The 18728-nt window shown below is 34.2% G+C and overlaps 2 protein-coding genes across 2 annotated transcripts; both read right to left on the minus strand.

The window, feature by feature from the left end:
• Nucleotides 1-163: 163 nt before the first annotated feature.
• LOC143542409 (uncharacterized) lies at nucleotides 164-1282 on the minus strand. Its single transcript, XM_077035000.1, has one exon. It carries the CDS (start codon nucleotides 1280-1282, stop codon nucleotides 164-166), a length of 1119 nt encoding a protein of 372 aa, XP_076891115.1.
• Nucleotides 1283-5562: 4280 nt separating this feature from the next.
• LOC143542410 (protein BIG GRAIN 1-like A) lies at nucleotides 5563-6333 on the minus strand. The gene has a single exon (XM_077035001.1). It carries the CDS (start codon nucleotides 6331-6333, stop codon nucleotides 5563-5565), a length of 771 nt encoding a protein of 256 aa, XP_076891116.1.
• Nucleotides 6334-18728: the final 12395 nt, after the last annotated feature.

The following is an 18728-nucleotide window of genomic DNA, read 5'->3' on the forward strand; positions in this document are numbered from 1 at the left end:
GCACCACAAACATCTGTATGCACCAATTCCAGAGGTTTAGTGGCTCTCCAGGACTTGAACGGGAAAGATTCTTTAGCTTGTTTCCCTACCACACAGCCTTCACATTTGTCTGCTTGCTTTATAGTAGGGAGCCCGATAACCATTCTCTTGTCATGCAACAACTTTAAGCTTTGTAAATGGTAGTGACCATACCTTTATGCCAAAGTATAGATACATCATCAATTGAAGTCTTGACCTCAGGGGCACTTTCTTTTACTGATTCAGCAACATTCAATAAGAACATGTTATTATTTTGTACCGGTACTTCCATAAGAATAAGACCAAATGCTTTGCTTTTAATAGCACACTTCCCATCATCAAAGAGAAGGGAATATCCCTTTCTCATAAGCTGGCCTACACTTAACAGATTGTACCCCATCTGAGGTGCAAAATAAACATCTTCCAGCAATCTTGAACTTCCATTAGGGTTTTGAATTTTAACTGTACCCTTACCTTCCACTGAAAGAGCCTTCTTATCTCCAAGCCTCACCATCATCTTGAAATTGTCATCTAAGGATATGAAACTTTCCTTAGAACCGGTCATGTGATTGGATGCTCCTGAGTCAAGGAACCATAGATAAGAAGTGTTGGCCTTATCACCATTTCCTGCCATGAGGAGTAATTGATCATCAACACAAGCCATGAATAGGTGTTGATCACTTTCTTCATGATTATCTTCAGAATCAGCAGCCACATTAGCACTTGAGGAATCATTGAGATACCAACAATCCTTTGTCATATGACCAAGTTTGCTGCAATTGGTGCACTGTGGAGTCTTGCCTTTATCTTGATTTCTTCCTCTACCTCTACCTCTAAAGGACAACCGTCCCCTTCCTCGGAAGGAGGTATTGTTCTTGAAAGGCCTATTACCATCTTGCATAGCCTGCAAAGCTTGTTCATCACTACTGCTTTGTTTTTCAGGAGTTGTTCTACTATTCATTCTCTCTTTTTGTGATTGTAAACATTCCATCAATTTGACAGGAGTAAGTTGGGACAGATCATGACCAACCTCAATAGAATGAACTACATAATCAAATTTGGAGGTTAAACTACGGAGTACCTTTTCCACAATTGTCTGATCAGTGATGTTCTCACCATAGGCCCTCTTTTGACTAACAAGAGCCATGACTCTCCCAAAGTAATTACCAACAACCTCACTTTCCTTCATAGTAAGGTTTTCAAAGTCTCTCCTCAGACCTTGTAATTTAACAGCCTTAACCTGAGAATCACCTTGAAACTCCATCTTTAGAATCTCCCACGTTTCTTTGGCCGTGGAAGCAGCAGCAATACGTGAGAATAGCTAATCATGAACGGCTTGTTGAATAATAGCCATGGCATGTGCATCTCTTTTTTGAGAATTCTTCAATTTTCCAGAATCTTTTTCTTTGTCATCAAAACCATCAGTAACTAGATCCCACAAATCCCTTGATCTAAGTATAGTCTTCATTCTCACACTCCAGTATTCACAACCTTCCCCTTTAAACATTGGGATAGGGAATGGAGCTGTAGGAAGGGTACTAGCATGATCGGCCATGAGTTGTGAGTGGATGATCGATTAGGGTTTTGTGGATTAAGAGATCAGATCAGGGAATTTTGTGGATTGGGGGATCAAATCAGATTGGCTCTGATACCAATCTGATGGTTTGATAATAAACAACGTACAGAGAGTTATTGAAGTGAAAGCAATAGATTAAAATCACTAAATTGATTGGATTGAACTGCATACATGATAAAGATTACAAGGAGAGCTTAAATAGAAAAACTCAAACGGCTAATTGCTAGAGAACCAGACAACCCTAACAACTTAAATTTGAAATTTAAATAACATAAATAAAAACTTGTAACACATCCTTGTATGCATGCAGCTAACGTGGACTTGGATCATATTTTATCACTTATTACATGAGCTCTTATTTAGCTTGAGTTCAGGCTTGAACTTGTTTAAACTCGACTTGATTCGAGCTTTTGAAAGGAGGATCTCAAGTAACTTGTTAACAACCCGGCTCGTTTACACTCATGAGAAATTACAACATATACTTTATTTTGTGTTTAGTAAAAGAATGACTAAAATTGGTCTTAATGCAACAATTGAGATACTTAACGCTGATTATTAATTAGATCACGTACTCTACGATTATTAGATGCAATCTATTTAATTAGCCGTTGATTACCAACATCAGATTATAACAACACATTTTTATAACATTATACACAATATTTTTGTTATTATATATATTCTGTTTTTTAGAAAGTAGACAAAAAATAAGCTACTGGTAGATCTATCCTATAGCTTTCATAGTATGATATTTGTATAAAAACACTGTGGATGCATGTGTTATAATAATGTTTGATATTAAAACGAGTGAAAGTGTAAAACTGAAACGGGTGTGCCGGAAAAGATAGCGATGGCATGCGGCAGTAGGGTTGGCGAGGCTACTGCTCCAAGTTGACTCAACACTGTTGCCCATTTCACCGTCTCTCCACAACCACCACTTTCCATTCCATACCCTATATAACTATAAACTATTACTTTTACAAACATTTTTCATTTTTATAATTTTCTTCTCACCTACCGAACAAAAACAAATCAAAAAGGATGTGAAACAGAAATGCTTTATTTTGGATGGTGTATTAGAAGTTGTTTAAATAATTAAAATTTAAGAACAAAAGAAAATCCGGATAAACTTTGTTGCATGTCAAGAGGCATGCGATGCACACTTGTTTGATACAACATGATTTCCGGATTTGATGAAAAACTTGACTGACTAGCTAGGAGGCATTGCCAACCAAGTACCCGCCAATACTATTGATTTGAACCATGTGTTAATAACCCACCAAAACAATGACGTACCGGTTCGAGCCAACTGAATTACCAACCAAACTCATGCACTTGTTTATGAGAAAATGTTGTCATTTTTTAACAAAACAATGTGATGATTTGGTACTTGTAGAAATATAATTCTGTTCTATTTTGTTGTTGGACACTTAACATGTACACGGACACATACATGCTTGTTTTCCTTTTCTTTTTGTAATATTTTTCATCACCATATTCCACTATACCTTGCACTACAAGAATTTAGCTTACTAGCTACCACATTTTTATAACTACCTGCTAAGATTCTGAATAACCCATCTAAATACTTTAGCTAGTACAATTGCAAAAACTTATCTAGAGTAATTAATTCTCTACATGGGAGAAGTTATTAGCTTTTGATGATGCGTCACACATTCGGGTCATAATTGTTACTATGAATTATTTGGGTTAATGAGACAAAACTGGATTATTAAAATTCAATTTGAATAAATTTTTTTTTTTGTATTTTTAAGAGCTTTTACATTTTCTTTTGAAGAAAACTATTTTGAAGTTAGTTATTTGTATGTTTCTCTCATTTAAAAGAAATTAATATAATATCGAGATAATTCAGTGTGATACAAAATAGAGATTAAAAGTCGATGAGAAAAGGCCGACAATTGTATAATAAGGATGTAACATCAAACAATGAAGAATATCCGACAAAATCCCACTGCATTTATCCAAAGTACACTTGAAATAAAATAACACTTTTTAACGAAATAGATATTTTTAAAGAATTAATATCAATACCATTAAATTTTTAATAAAAATATACACATTTTAAGAAGGTGATTTTATAAAAGTAAAGTTGCATTGAGATGAAGATATATTGAATCGATTTAATCCAACTTATATTACTGTCTTCTTTAATATTTTTAACTTACGCCAATTGGTGTGGATTAACCCCGGGGCCGCAACTATTGTTCATGTCGGCCACCACTCGTCACGTTCCATTGTGCTAGCCCCTTCTAGCGTTAACCCCTTACTACCCCCACCATTTCCACCTCCATAATGCCCCGTTAACCCCTCCGGCACAATGTTTAACCCCCCCTCTCTCTCTCTCTCTCTCTCTCATACACACACGTTGTTGACTCGGCGCCACCATTAGCCCACAACGATTAACCTTAGATGTTTACTCAATGCTTTTAAAACTAAACATGCTATAAAGCCATTGTTCCACCGATTAAATAGTTTCACATTCAAATATAACATCTTTATCAATTAAAGACGTTAAGAATACAAAAAGTATGTATAAATTACATAATCCAAAAATCTCAAACATTTGTCATTGAAATATAAACATGCTCAAAGTTCTTTTCAAAAAATTATAAACGAAGCAATCAAACATGAAATGTTAAATATAAAAGAAAGAATTCATTCGTCTAATTGATTCAAGATATGAAAAGCTAGAAGTTTTAACCTTGTCAGCCATTAGCATATAAAACTATGGTTGCAAAACTCACGTTTAGATGCTAAGTACTCAACGAGTAATTCTCGAGTACTGTGACTATGCAACAGCGTATATAACAATGAACGAGGTGCATGGTTATCTGCCTAGCAAATTTAATTTGTTTTCCAAGAGAATGCTTTTATTATCATAATTTTAGCAATCTTAAACGGTTAAACCACATTATATCAAAACTTAATTAATATAAATATAAGATGCAGATATAGTAAATTTTGTCTAAGAATACACACAGTGTTCTATTTTAAGTTACGTGTGTGAACACGATGGTAAAATCTTCAACAAATTTCATCTCCACTTTAGACACGTACCACTCTTTTATGCACGTTTATTGATGTTCATTTCAAACTTACAACCATTTCACATGTTCCTTTTTACTAACATCAATATGAATGATCACACAATTTTAATCTTCTATCATTCATTTGCTTATTGATTTTTAAGAAAAACTGTACGGATCTTACCTTTTGGAAGTTTAAAAAGAAAGGCAATTTTAAAAGATTCATATTAAAACAAAATTAAAGTTACCATGTGTGACCGATGAGCTTTCACTAATTGATTTAAAAAGTACTGTTATGTCACTGTCACATAGCCATATATATATTCATTAACTTTTCCATAGAAAACGCATAATGATTTGGCTAGTTATTATTTAATAATACCCCTCTCATTCTCTCTAAAATGGTGTTTGGCACTAGATTAAAGTAACATGACAGTGGGTTAACGGCCACCACTCATTGTCTTAAGAACAATGGTATAAAGTATAAACGAATCTTAAGTCACACATAAAATGCCAAGATCGATACGCTAGTTGCAAACAACTTGAATCAACCCATACTTGATCATAAATTGTATTTTATTTAATAAGAAAACTTGAACTTTATATACAAAGCTTAATAAAACTCGAAAGCCTAAGTAAACATAATCAAAACAATAAACAATCAAAAACACGTACATGCACATAAATAAATGAAAGTCTAAACTAATAACAAACTAACTGTAACGTAAGCCTCACTCGAGTTTGTAAAATTACTAACGAATCAAAAGCTCATGCTTTAGACGTAAAAATTAACAAATCAAGCTCGACTACAAGAAACTCAACAACCCAAACTCAAGTTTAACTACGCTCGGGCTCGACTCTACTCCACGCCACTCCAATTGGTTTACATTGAGAAACAGTGTAGTTAATTTATAATTACAATTACATGAAGAGATTATTAACAATGGATGGATTATTATGAAGATTAGTTGTGGCATATATAGGCAACTCTTCTTGATTACTATGAACTCGTATAGGAGAAAGGCTGTTAAGCTCAAATAAATCCGAGCTTGAATCACTCTTCCCATCTTCATCGAATTCGCATTCAACTTTCTTCAACAAATTCCTTGCAGCTTCACAAATACTGCGATTATTATCATCGATGACAGCACTTACCGGAACCTTGTTTATCAACTTGCCTCTAGACGACGGCGTTTTAGCTAGACACGAACGCGAAACCGAAGACGCGGATGAACATGTGGACGCATATCCAGACGTTGTTTTTCTGTTTAACCGAGCACTCCTCGCCTCCTCCGTATGATCTCCGGCGGTGTTTGATTTCTTATTGAATACTGAATTTAGAAAAGCGGATAACCGACCTCCGGGAGAAATCGGCTGCTTCACTTTCTTCAATTCATTGTAGATCTTCAACGCTTTCAATTTGGTCTTCACGAATTTACCTTCTTGTTTAGCTTTTACTTGCAAGTCATCGGGTTGATACAATCCGGTGCGGATAGGTTTAGGTTTAACCAGAACGCCGCAAAACGATTCACGTGTACATCTGATGGAGCTTCTATCGAGACTCGACGCCGATGAATGAGATTCTGTTCTGCTTCTCTCAAGAGTTACACTTTCTTTATAAACACCAGGTTGGGTTGGTCGAGGACTAATCAGTAATTCAGTATATTTATGTAGTGTGTAATTAAATAGCATTATTTATGGGAGATTATCTATTTTTATCTCTATAATTACAACAATGATAGAGTCCCGTGTTAAAAACAACAAAAAAATTAAATTTAGTAATATACATAATAACATACGTTATAGATTCATATGATGTTAATAATGATAAACAAAATTTTACAATTCATAAATCTCTGAAAGCCTCTTTAAATACAGCATTAGATGTTAACTTAATTGTTTAATGATTTTCTGGTACTAATTATAAGTAAATTAACAATATATCATTTATAAGTCAAGAAATCCAACACAATAACTACTTAATTGGAGTTGGTAAGCATCTTTAGTTTGAAACATGAGGTCTTAGGTTCGAGACTTGTATCACACATTAATTTATTTTTCAAAATTTTACAAAGTGTTAATTTTCATATGGAGATGGTTGTATATGAAGAGAAATCGGGTCATTAGTTATAACATAACTAAACAGGTTCATGCTCCATATTGTGTTTAGAAGAAGAGATGATAAAATAGAAAACTGTTCACATGACATCTATGTAGGTGAAAGCCTAGAATGATACCATGTGGAAAAATAATGTTGATTTAATATATAGTTAGATTAGATTAGACTAAAAACACTAAGTTTACCCTCTTACCTCTAATTAAATAATACTTTTTTAAATCTTTATCATTATCTTTTTCTCATCAACTCACAACCACTTTTAAATATATTAAAAGATAAATAGAGGATGGACCTGTTTCTCCAAATTTACTCACCTGTTTAAAATTATCTTCCTTCCACTCACAGGCACTTATAATCCTCTAAAAAACATTTAGAGAACCCCCTTAGATAATTATAGAGGAGCTGTCGAGAATGCTCTAATCTAAATCTAAAACATAATATAATAATTTCTTTATTATTATTATTATTATATATTAAACAGATGTTACAACATTCCCAGATCTCTATAATTACACTAAAAAACATTATATTTTCTCTCTCTTTTCAGCTAATTAATACTTTTTTATACATCTTTCATTTATTCAAAACTACTTTCAATAAACAATAAACAGTTATAGAGGGTGAACAGTGTTTCTTCAAATTTACTCATCAAAAAAGGTTTCCTCATCTTCTTTACTCACAAACACTTACAAGTACTTTATAATATAGATAACCCACTCAAAATAATATAGAGGGCATGCTAATGCTCTTAATACACCATTTTGTTCATGATTAAAAACACGATGACAAATGGGGCCCTAACTTTTTTATATCATTGAACAAGGCCTGCTCGGGGGACGTAAGTTTCGGGGGCCCAAACTTTTTTATGCATATATGTGTTTGATATACAAAAGATCTTTAGTCAAACGACATCATCAATTGGTCGAATCGGTTGTTAATTTTGGTGCTTAAAAGTCACTGGATAACTTTGCCAGAAAGTCTTAGTGGAGAAGACAACAAAATCAAGTTTTAAGTAATGACAAAAATAGTATCTGCCCTTTTATTTCATAATTAAACATATTATATTTACGTATTCACTCCTTTTAGTTTTGTTTTAGTTATAATTCACCCATAACTTTTATTTCAACATACCGTTTAAAATCCTTTAAACAATTATAAAAAATTGAGTATATATTAAAATAACTATATTAATTTTAATAAATTTTGTATTAATAACTCTTATAAGCATTAAGTTTTAGGGTTTCGAAAATTTGGACTTTACATTCATATTATATTTTAGTTATATTTATTGTTATAACATTAATCGTCGTTTATAAAAATTAGCATATATATTTCGTTATTCGTTAAGGCCTACAGGTCTTTTTATTTCGGCTCTGCAGTATTTAAATTCTCGAAGACGGCGCTCTCACTGAAAAATAGGTACAGAACGTATAGTTTTACAATATGTTTCATAGAAACCTCAAGACGAAATCATCTCGCATAAAAATCTTCATGGAAAAGAATGGAATCCATAAACGTGTGATCCAGTTGAATTGGGAATTCCCATGGTGAATCATAACGGAAAGTGGAAGAATAGGGAGATTCCATTCATTTCGAATCATGAACAAAGACCATTGATTTATTTTTTTCATTATGGAAAATAAGAACATAGCAAACGAGTGCACGATTGGTTCCATTCAAACCAAAAGTGATGCAACGTTTGTACATGAATGCATGTACATTGTGGGACCCTCGAATATGGAAGCCAGAATAATTGTTTGCCATCAAAATTTCTAAATCATTCATAGAAAATAACTTTTAAAATTTGAGAAAGTTACAAATTAATTATTTTATTCAAACTATTTTCCTCAAGACTTATGACAAACTACCAAAGTTAACATCTAAATCAAGATGATATGTCTCGGGTAATCAAAGGGAATGGGATACGGTTTCGTATAGTGAATGTGGTTAATAAAAATAATGATGAAGACTTGATTCCTGCTTCGGTTATAAGAAAAAAAAAATAGGAGATGGAAGTGAAACTTTGTTTTGAAAAGATGTATGGATTGGAGATTCTAGTTTATGTTCACGATTTCCTAGACTTCTAAATTTGAGGGTGAACAAAAATTGTTTAGTAAAAGAGAAATTGGTTAATTTAGCTTGGGTGTGGAACTAGAGTAGATGTCCTAGGGTGGGGTGGAGGATGTTCAGTTCAATGAGATGATCTCTCTTTTCGCTTCAGTTTTTGAGTGGTTCAGACTTCAGATGATAAACGGATTTGGGATTTGGATTTCGATGACGTGTTCTCGGTTAAAGGAGTCATATCTTACCTGAATAGTCGGGAGCTGCCAAAGGGTCCCATCCCTACAAGATGGAATAAATTTTTGCTAAGGAAGGTTAATATCATGCTTTGGCGCTTACTTTTAGATCGTCTCTCGACTAGATTTAATTTAAGTCGCAAAGGTTTTGATATTTCATCTATCTTATACCTGATATGTTTGAATTCAGTGGAAGTCTTGGATCACGTTTTTGGATGGTGTCACCTTGCTTCAAAGATTTGGAATACTATCAGTTGTTGGTTGAAAGTGGTTCTTCCAGTTGATAAAGGGGCAAAAAGTATTTTAGACTAGTTGGATTCGTTTAGATGCATGGGTGAAAAAGAAAAAAAGATGTTATTAAGGTGATCATCATTATTGCGTGATGGATTATTTGGAGAGATCAGAATTATGACATTTTTCTTCAAACAAATGACAACAAAGACAATCAATTTGATTCGATTGTTTATGTTTCATTTTTGTGGTTGTCTTCTCGTAACTGTAAATTTCATGTGAACTGGGTAGCGTGGCTAAAAAATCCGTTACTTAATATGTAATTTTTGTTTTGTCCCCGGTTAGGTTATTTTAACCGGGTGTGGTTTTTTTTTCAAGCTTACATTTCAAGAAAAAACAGTTTTGTTAAAAATATCTAATGATCCAGCTATCGAGAACACAAACTGTCAGTCAAGATTTTGAGATTGTAACACCATTATAACAATGGTCAACTACTGTTGGGATTTCAATATAGCAACTTAGATTATTTATAAAGTCGTGTGATAATTTTTAGATTAAAAGTTATTTTAGTGGTTCTCCAAAACACTTTAATCGGATAAAACTCTAAACTGAGACAAGAATTTCATATGGAAATTTGTGAGGAACAGAGAAAAAAAATCAATCAAAACATGAACGATATATTATCACTAAAACAATTTCCAGGCAGTTTCCAAGTTATCTATTCAAAGTTTAAAATTTGTTAATAAATAAACTCCAAATTAAACTTATGATTATGTGTGACATAATCATAAAACTCATTTTTCTAATGAATTTTTAATAAAGCCTTTTTTAATGAAAATAAATTTTTTCCAAGCTAACCTACCCAGTCAGGGACTCTGCCCCTTGGACCCTGACCCTAGAACGCTGTAACGGGGGGCAGACCCCGTTCGTTAGGGACTTTGCCCCTAAAGTCATGGTAGACTAAAGCAAGCGTGCACTCCGCACATCCCAAACTTACTTAATGTTTATTATGATTACATTGATCGCCCAGTTATTACAATTACACTAAAATACTAACACTACAAATGTTACTTCACGATACATATGCGTCAAGATCTCAAACCTCAGCACACCGAAATTCCATTGGTTGGACCGTATTTCTTTTAATGAGTCGCTCACAATCATAAAAATTTAAACGATGTTAACGATTTTCCTTCAAAGTTAAGAAAAACAAATTTTAGCATGATAAACACACTCAACTAAAATAATCTTTTGTGCTTTTCCCTACAAAATTTTAAATTTTCCAAGTATAATATATTACGTAATTTTTTTTTCTAGAGTCATATCTACTTACTTTTCATGGTACCCACACATCTTCGAATAATAGCTTGTCATTTCATTATTGGTCGAGAAAAAAAAGACCTCCTTCCACTAGTAGTACTCTTATTAAATCATGTGATTTGATAACAAAAAAAAACGATATTTTTAACTACCTATATACATCCGTGGGGAGGTTGATAAAAATAAATATAATGTCATTTTTATCAACCTTCACATTGGCAGGAGTTGTTGCTGTCTAATCACATGGCCCAACAGGCAAAACAAAGTGCAAGAATTTATCTTTATGTTTGTGTCCTTGTTCATATTATTGTGTTTCACCTGACAAATTCAGATGAGAAGTACTATGAAATTACCGCTTGTATTTCGGTGGTTTGCCATGGTTGCTAATTGTGGAACGTGACGTGCGCATATTTAGGAAGAGATTAAACTATCGTCATATGAGGCAAGGGCATCTCCAACGCACAATGCCCACAAACCGTCACATCAACTTCATGTCATATTCCAAACTTTCATCAAAAACATTATATTTTCGTCAACAACAAACCTTCATAAACTTATTAAAAATTATTAAATGTGTATGTGAGACTTATGTGAGACCATGGCGCACCTCGTCCACCTACTTAGTTTACAACCAGAGACTTGGTCCATGGACTTCACCTTCACAATAGTGAAGTTCTTGTCTTTCAAGTTCCGTGTCCAATTCCACATTATTTGGAATTGCTCACAAACTGTCACACCCCGCCAAGGCGGAAACGCGAGCGCATGACGTCATGTATACCATAAGCATATGATTATCACAAACATAGTAGTATTAGGATACCATTAGTTTTCAAAAGAGTTTTATAACCCACGAAATGTTTTTAACAAGATAATTATACATAATAAGAGATTTCTCGTATATGACCCAAATATCAATCGGGTTATATATCTAAAATCCCTCCAAAATAGGTATCCTAATTATGCATCGAGGTCTCGGTTTCATGATTTCCTTACAAGGTTGTTAATTCCCTGAAAGAAACATACAATTTAAAAGGTCAACACAATGGTTGGTGAGTCCACAAGTTTTAAGACTCGAAGTAAAATCATGTTGTTTATAAAACGTTGAATCAGTTCACAAACATGTATACGATAATTTATTGAAACAAATACGGTAATCCTCCGTAGAGTGCGCAAATTCTACGAATTAATATACGACCCATGAGCCTATAACCAAACCACGACTTATATCATTTTTGCCCTGTTCAAATCTCACAGATGGAATATACGCACCCTGTTTCGATGCAATATAGGGAGGTCAGCGCGACTAACCTAACAGTAGGGGGAAATGTCAACGTCAATAGTACTATTCGTATATTCCTGTGGCTAACTCCGTTAGCTAGTGGTTATATTATGCAAGCAAGGGACTTATAGCACTACATAGTTCAACTCAAGTTCGTATAAGGATCGGTTGTTTTGTTTCTAACTATCGTATATAACAGCAGTTGCGTATGTTTCCCCCCCCTAGTTAAAAGCAATAAAACAGTAAAAAGGGGTCGTGAAACTCACCTTGTGAGTTCAGTGATCAATTCGCTAGCAATTTTATATTAGCCCGGTCCTGCTGCCTTCACACGTCCTAAACGCGTAAGGTAAGTTAGTTCGTTATCGACTCACAAGTTGGTTTATGCTAGTCGCTTTCACCCAACTAGTCGTTTCGTTTATTATATTTGTGCCGGTTGCTTTCACCAACCAAACGTTTCGTTTGTTATGTTTGTGTCGGTTGCTTTCACCAACCGAACGTTTCGTTTAATTCTCGAATGACCCGTTAGTGATAAGTTTTTATATTCTTTTTGGAGAATAAATGTTTATGTATATACTTATATAAATATTAAGAATAAAATTCTTATTAGTGTCTGTGTCATTTGGATATAACATGTCCGTTTGGGCGAGTATTAATTATATATATTCGTGTCTAGATAAATTTTTCGTTAAGTTACGACCAATATTTTTGTGAAACATAATATGTTTATATTTTCGCCCAAAAATTTTAAAACAAATTTTATATATAGTTTTGTTCGTTTAACTCGTAAAAATATTATTTTTACGTCTAACATATATGTATTTCTCCAAGACATATATTTATGTAAAAATTATCGTTTCGACACAAAATATCATTATTAAAGGTAATACTTTTCATTTGCCATTTTCAAATGTAAAATTTATAGTTTTATTAAAAAGCATATTTTATTTACTCGGCTATAAAACGCATTTTGGTGTTAAGAATACGTTTATTTTTGTAATAGTCCGTATGTACTATTTTTAATCATATTTTCGTATTACAACTTTTAAAACCCGTATTTTTGATGTCAAAATTTATATAAATATTTCCAAACAATTTCATATGTCCCACCAAACTTAATATTCTTTACATATTTTTCACTAACCCGAGTCTTAGACTAACATCAAGTTTTTACTCGCTTATCCATATTATCCAATTTATAACACCGTTATATCATCATTTGTCCATGAAAATAATATTCACATATATATGCATGTAGAGAACATTCTTTTACCAACATCTATGTACAAATACATCTTAGACATATGACACTAAGTTTTTAGCCATCTTACTAACTTTGTAATATATAAACCACATTCAAGCATGTTTTTAACCCCTTATCTTTTAACCCTTTCAAATCTCTAAATATTTTCCAAGAAAAATAAATTTTATGTTCAAGTTTCTTAAGTTTTAACCAGAGGTGTTAGTGGGTGGATTATTAGTTGGATGTTAAAACTAGCATAAACACGATTTATATAAACATAAAGATAGATTGGTGAAGATTAGCTCACTTAGTTCTAGGTTTAGGATTAAGGTTTAGATAGAGATTAGAGGATCTCGAGCTTGTTTCTCCACGTAAAGCTCGTTTAACTTCTCGGAGGAGATCTTCTACGCCATCTTGGTCTTGAAACACAAGGAAATATAGATTGGTTAAGATGGTGATGTGTGTTTGTAACAAATAGGTAGAATATATATGTAAATTTTTAGATAAAGAGAATCGATGTGCGTGTGCATGTATTACCTTAAGAGAGATTTTAGAAAGAGACAAGGTGACGGATGTTGATGGTGGTTCACGGTGGCACGAGTTGTCGATAACGTACTAAGGTGGTACTAGGATGCGTTACGAGGAGTTTCGTTACGTGGCGGTGTCGCTTCGGGGATGTTACGGTGATGTTGCGGTGGATTACGGTGATGTTTCGGTGGCGAAGGTGTGTGGTGAAGGTTTGGCGGCAATGCGTTGTGGTGACGTTACGGAAATTTTACGGTGGAGGTGGTGTGCGGTGAAGGAGGGTGTGCTATGGTGGCCGCTGCATATTGTGAAGATGGCGATGAAAGGTGGTAAGGTGTTGGTGGAGCTATAACCTTGAAGTAAGGGAGGGAGGCGGAGATGGACGTGACGGTTAAAGGTGGCAGTACTGTGGTGGCTATTTCATCACTTGAAAGAGAGATGGTAGGGAGGTGGTTGTTCTAAGGTGGTAGCGGGACTGTGAAGCCGGTTGTAGCATAGAAGAATGAGAGTGGAGTTTTGACTTTTGAGTTTGAGGGTGTGCTTGTTCATAACCAACCTGGATTTGTTTATATAGGAAAGTGGAGTATGGTGTTTTTAAATTATAATAATCCAAGTTACTTTCTTTTGAGTGTTGTATAAGTTAAAAACCTTTTCATTGAAAAGAGTATGGAACATTGAAAGAGATTGGTCAAGATACGGGTAAGTAGGATATGAAGTTGGAAAGAGTTAAGATAGTGGTGTATACGATAGATATTATGATGATTAGATTTTCTTATTTTGTCCATGCATGTATGCATGCATCATGTATCATGTATATTAGTCTTTTTTTTTATTATCCTTTTCTTTTGTGTAGGATTTAAGTTGGCGAGCTTTTGTTTTATAACACACAAAAACAAGTGTCCCAAAATATTAGAATTTTGTTTCAATGTTTATTAGTTTATAAGTTTTGTAAAAGTTTGTCATAGATGGGTCTAGGTGTTTATTTACTTACATAATTGTAGATGAGAAGTCTCGTCTATAATTTAGTGTAAGATTTTTCAACCTCATATGTAGGTGCATGTATCTTATAATAATCTTTAACGCTCGAACAACCATTTCGTATATGTTATTCGGATATATATATATATAACATGTAGTTGTATATCATAGAGTTCAAGCCTATTGGGTCGTTTAAATATGTATTCGAGCCGTTTAAAAATATCACCAAAGTCCGTATTCGTCGGACAAGTTCCGTAAGTTTAAGTAATTTAATTATAAATAAACTACTTCTATGCAATATATCGTGCATATACGGGTCTATGCTAGACTTGTCGTGATTAAACTTAACAAAATTTAATCATGTAAGAATTAACGTTAAGAAACCATAATTAAACATTGTACGGAAAAAGGGCCTGTTTAGCGGAGTGTCACACAAACCTCCCATTGGAGGTGCCCGACATGAATAGTCATTGGTTCATTTTATTAAAAGTTAATATGATTTACACTTAATCAATTTTCTTAATAAATAGTTTTATTATAATATCTTTTTAGTCATTAAACCGTACAAAATTCTATTTATATTGTTCAGTTGTACAAGTCAAAGTGGCAATTGCATAAACAAAATATGAAAGAATTCAAATGAGAAAATAAAATACAATATTATTACCCTCGACTACTATAAAACTCCATCGTAATACTAATCTTTTAACCATGCTAGTTATTTTAATATTCTCTCTCCCCTCTCCACACACGCACATGGTGCGCTCTCTCTCACCTACTTTTATCGGTTGGCAGCTTCCGATTCACCATCTTTCAACCCCTACTAGCTGGTAGCCGCATGGCAAATGCAAACCGATTAAGGGTTGTCATGCCGACCCTTTCCCTCACAATATATTAGAAGATGATGATTAATGATGCAAAAGTATTTTAAAGTAGAGGTGTACAAAAACAAATTAGTTAAGCGGAAATCAAACCAGTTCGTTTTAAAACCGGTTTCTACCAAACCGGTTCCCAAACTGAACCAGACCTCCGGTTTGTATATTGATGTGGGGGCTAAAAGTTGTGTTTTGAATGCTTAATATCACATGTTTTAGTTGACTATTATTGCTTTGAACGTGATAACTTTGTGAAGATGTTTGCTTGTAGGTGATTGGAGCTTAATGGAGTATTTGGAAGATTCTTAGCGTGAAGTTTAAGCGAGCATGGAGGTGTCGGAAGCACATGGGAAGTTCGGGCTATTTGCGAGATTGAAAACGAAAGGAAACAGAGAAAAAATGGTATGTGCATAACTTACTCCTTGCTGGGTATAGATGGGCGTAGCAGTTTTTTTGGTCTTTGCCTAGACCTAGAGTAGCTTACGCCTTCCCAGGGTAAGCTACGATGGGAGGCGAAATATGATTTTTTGATGCAGTTTTTAGGGGTATAAAAGTCTGATGTTAACCTAATATGAAAGACATTTTTTTAGCCGTTTTAGGAGCTCTTCCACCAACTCCAACCCTCTCTAATCAAGATTTGTTCCATGGTGATTCTATCAAACATCATATTTATTGATTCCATCATGTTTCTTGGCTAAAACCTCTTTGTATTCATCTTCGGATGTAGGATTCATGTGAGAAACTTTTGTTTCAGTTTTGTTCATGGTGTGGGATTAAGCTTTTATTTAATCGTTTGATTTCGTTAAATTTAACTTGTGTTTTGAAAGTTAAACAGTCTGATTGTTATCTGTTCTTCGTATTAATACCATATCGTTCGTGATTAGTACTTCATGGCTAGGTATTATATTGACAAATTCTGATCGGATTGGTGATTTTGTAATAGAACCCGTTAAGTTTAGTTTACTAATCATTACTTAAAATCAATTCACGTATAGCGTCCCCGTTAAGGATGTCCCATTGAAGAAGACTGGGTTATTAGTTAATTACAGAATCTGAACTCCAGGGTGGTCACTATTTTCTCATTAGTTTTTTTACAAATCTCTTTTAAACCACTTGACATCGTTTGTCCGCCTCAATATAATTATTTTAAAAGCAATTAGCCAAATTAGTACTTTTCAACTGTTTTTGCATAGTAGGACTCAAACCGTTACCGATGCTAGTTACATGCTAGTTAAGGTAACATTAGTAGAGTTTGGGTCCGTTTGGCTAATTGAAGTAGCCAAACTGATCCAGACTGGTTTGATTGTAAAATACCCAAATTATTATATGATAACCGTCGTCAAGTCATGCAAAAACATTTATAAAACTCATGAAAAGTACGGTTTGATTGTAAAATAACGGTTTCTAAACCGAACATGTTTGATCAGTTCGGCTAATTCTATGTTTAAACAGGTTTCTAAACCGAACATGTTTGATCCAAACCGGTTTTGAATATGCAAAAACCAAACCGGTTCGGTTTATAAAAAAACGGTTTGGAACCGGTTTTATGCAAACCGAACCGAACCGGTTTCGCCAAAATTGGTTCCCAAACTGCCAGTTCTAAGACTGGTTCCCCTTAAGATCTGCCGAACCGGTTTGAGAAAAACCAGTTTAAAGTCGGTTCTAAACCGGACCGAACCGACCTGGACCAGGCCGACCTATCTTGCTTTTAAACCGGTTTATAAACCGGACCGGTTTGACTCAAACCAATTTTGACCAGCCGTTGACTAAACCGGTTTGGTTTATAAACAGGTTCGGTTTGGGTTTAAAACCGGTTTTGTACACATCTACACCTCTATTTCAAAGTACATGTATAAGGCCCAGCCCATAATCAGACCTAAATAGCCCAGTAATGGTCCTAGGCAAAGTATTTCAAAGTACACAAGGCCCAGCCCATAATCAGACCAAAATAGCCCAGTAATGGTCCTAGGCAAAGTCCGTTTGTTACAATTCAGACTTCAGAGTTTCAGACCCTTACTGTTTGCATACATTGCCATAACTTAGCTGGGAAATATCTTTTCAGTTTTTATATATAAAAAAAGCGGCAAATGAGAGGATTTTCTGAGCATGAATTCATAAATTTTCCATAATTGTCAAAAAATGTATCAAGAACTTTATTAATCTTCAACAACAAACACAAAACCCGATTCGTTACAATTAGATATGATGAATTACAATACAATATCTACAAAATTGTCAACACAATGATTATGTAACTAACAAGATAAAACGAATACACTCGTACAACACAATGAGAACATTAATGCGATGAACTCTCAATCTCTAACCTAACCAGTGATAAAACGAATAAGATGTAAACGACAAGTGAATCGAATGAGGATGGGACAAATGGACAATACCTTCTCTATATACATCATGCACAAATGAGCTCCGGATGCCAAGCCCACCAGGCTTCCTCAGCTACAAGCCCACTTCATGAATATTTTATACAAACCCAATCATCTTTATTTTATATCCTGAAATCCACAACAATTCACGCAAACAAAAAATAAAACATTCGAACACATAAAATGAAAATGAAAACTAAACTAATAAAAGCAACCATTATCTAATTCAATTAAATGTGTATTACGAAAAAAATAAATACATCACAACTTTCACAGGTCGAATATAAACCCCTCAATCTTTTAGTTGTGAGGCGCACCACTTAAACATCAAGAAATCCATCCCCTTGAGAATTAGATGGGAAATATCTACATGTGTGTTCTTTTTAAGAACGACGACTTTTTTTTTTTGTGTGTGTTTAGGCTATCGCACTCTTCAATTTGGAGAGCTCTGTTGTCTCACTCTAGCCAGACTATGTTGTTTTAACCGGGCCGACGCTGACTTTAGAGTTTGGCTTGGGCGTTCCCCCGGGAAACCATACCGCCAGTTACCAATTGACAGTCGTTGTGCCGCCACAAAAGCATAACTCTCTGACGTAACACACGATGGGACGAAAACCTGAATAGGCTTGGCAACCTGAATTAACAACCTCACAAGACCTTACTCAAATTATTCATTACCAATATTCACATAAAGTGACACATATGACGTATAGTTAACAAGTAATTAACTTTCTTACTTTAATATTAAATGTGTGGGAACTTGGAAGTAGCTGTATCAAAATGTTAAACAAAACATTTTCTAAATAAAATTAATTAGGTTAATTATATGTGAAAAA

Source organism: Bidens hawaiensis, unplaced genomic scaffold, assembly GCF_021521415.1.
Source record: "Bidens hawaiensis isolate Kalapana, Puna unplaced genomic scaffold, B.hawaiensis_p1.1 tig00012838_1, whole genome shotgun sequence".
In the NCBI taxonomy this organism is placed as follows: Eukaryota; Viridiplantae; Streptophyta; class Magnoliopsida; order Asterales; family Asteraceae; genus Bidens; species Bidens hawaiensis.

Excerpts from the sequence above, each read along its gene's own strand:
- LOC143542409 (XM_077035000.1), bottom strand. The coding sequence starts at position 1,282 with ATGGAGTTTCAAGGTGATTCTCAGGTTAAGGCTGTTAAATTACAAGGT.
- LOC143542410 (XM_077035001.1), bottom strand. The coding sequence starts at position 6,333 with ATGCTATTTAATTACACACTACATAAATATACTGAATTACTGATTAGT.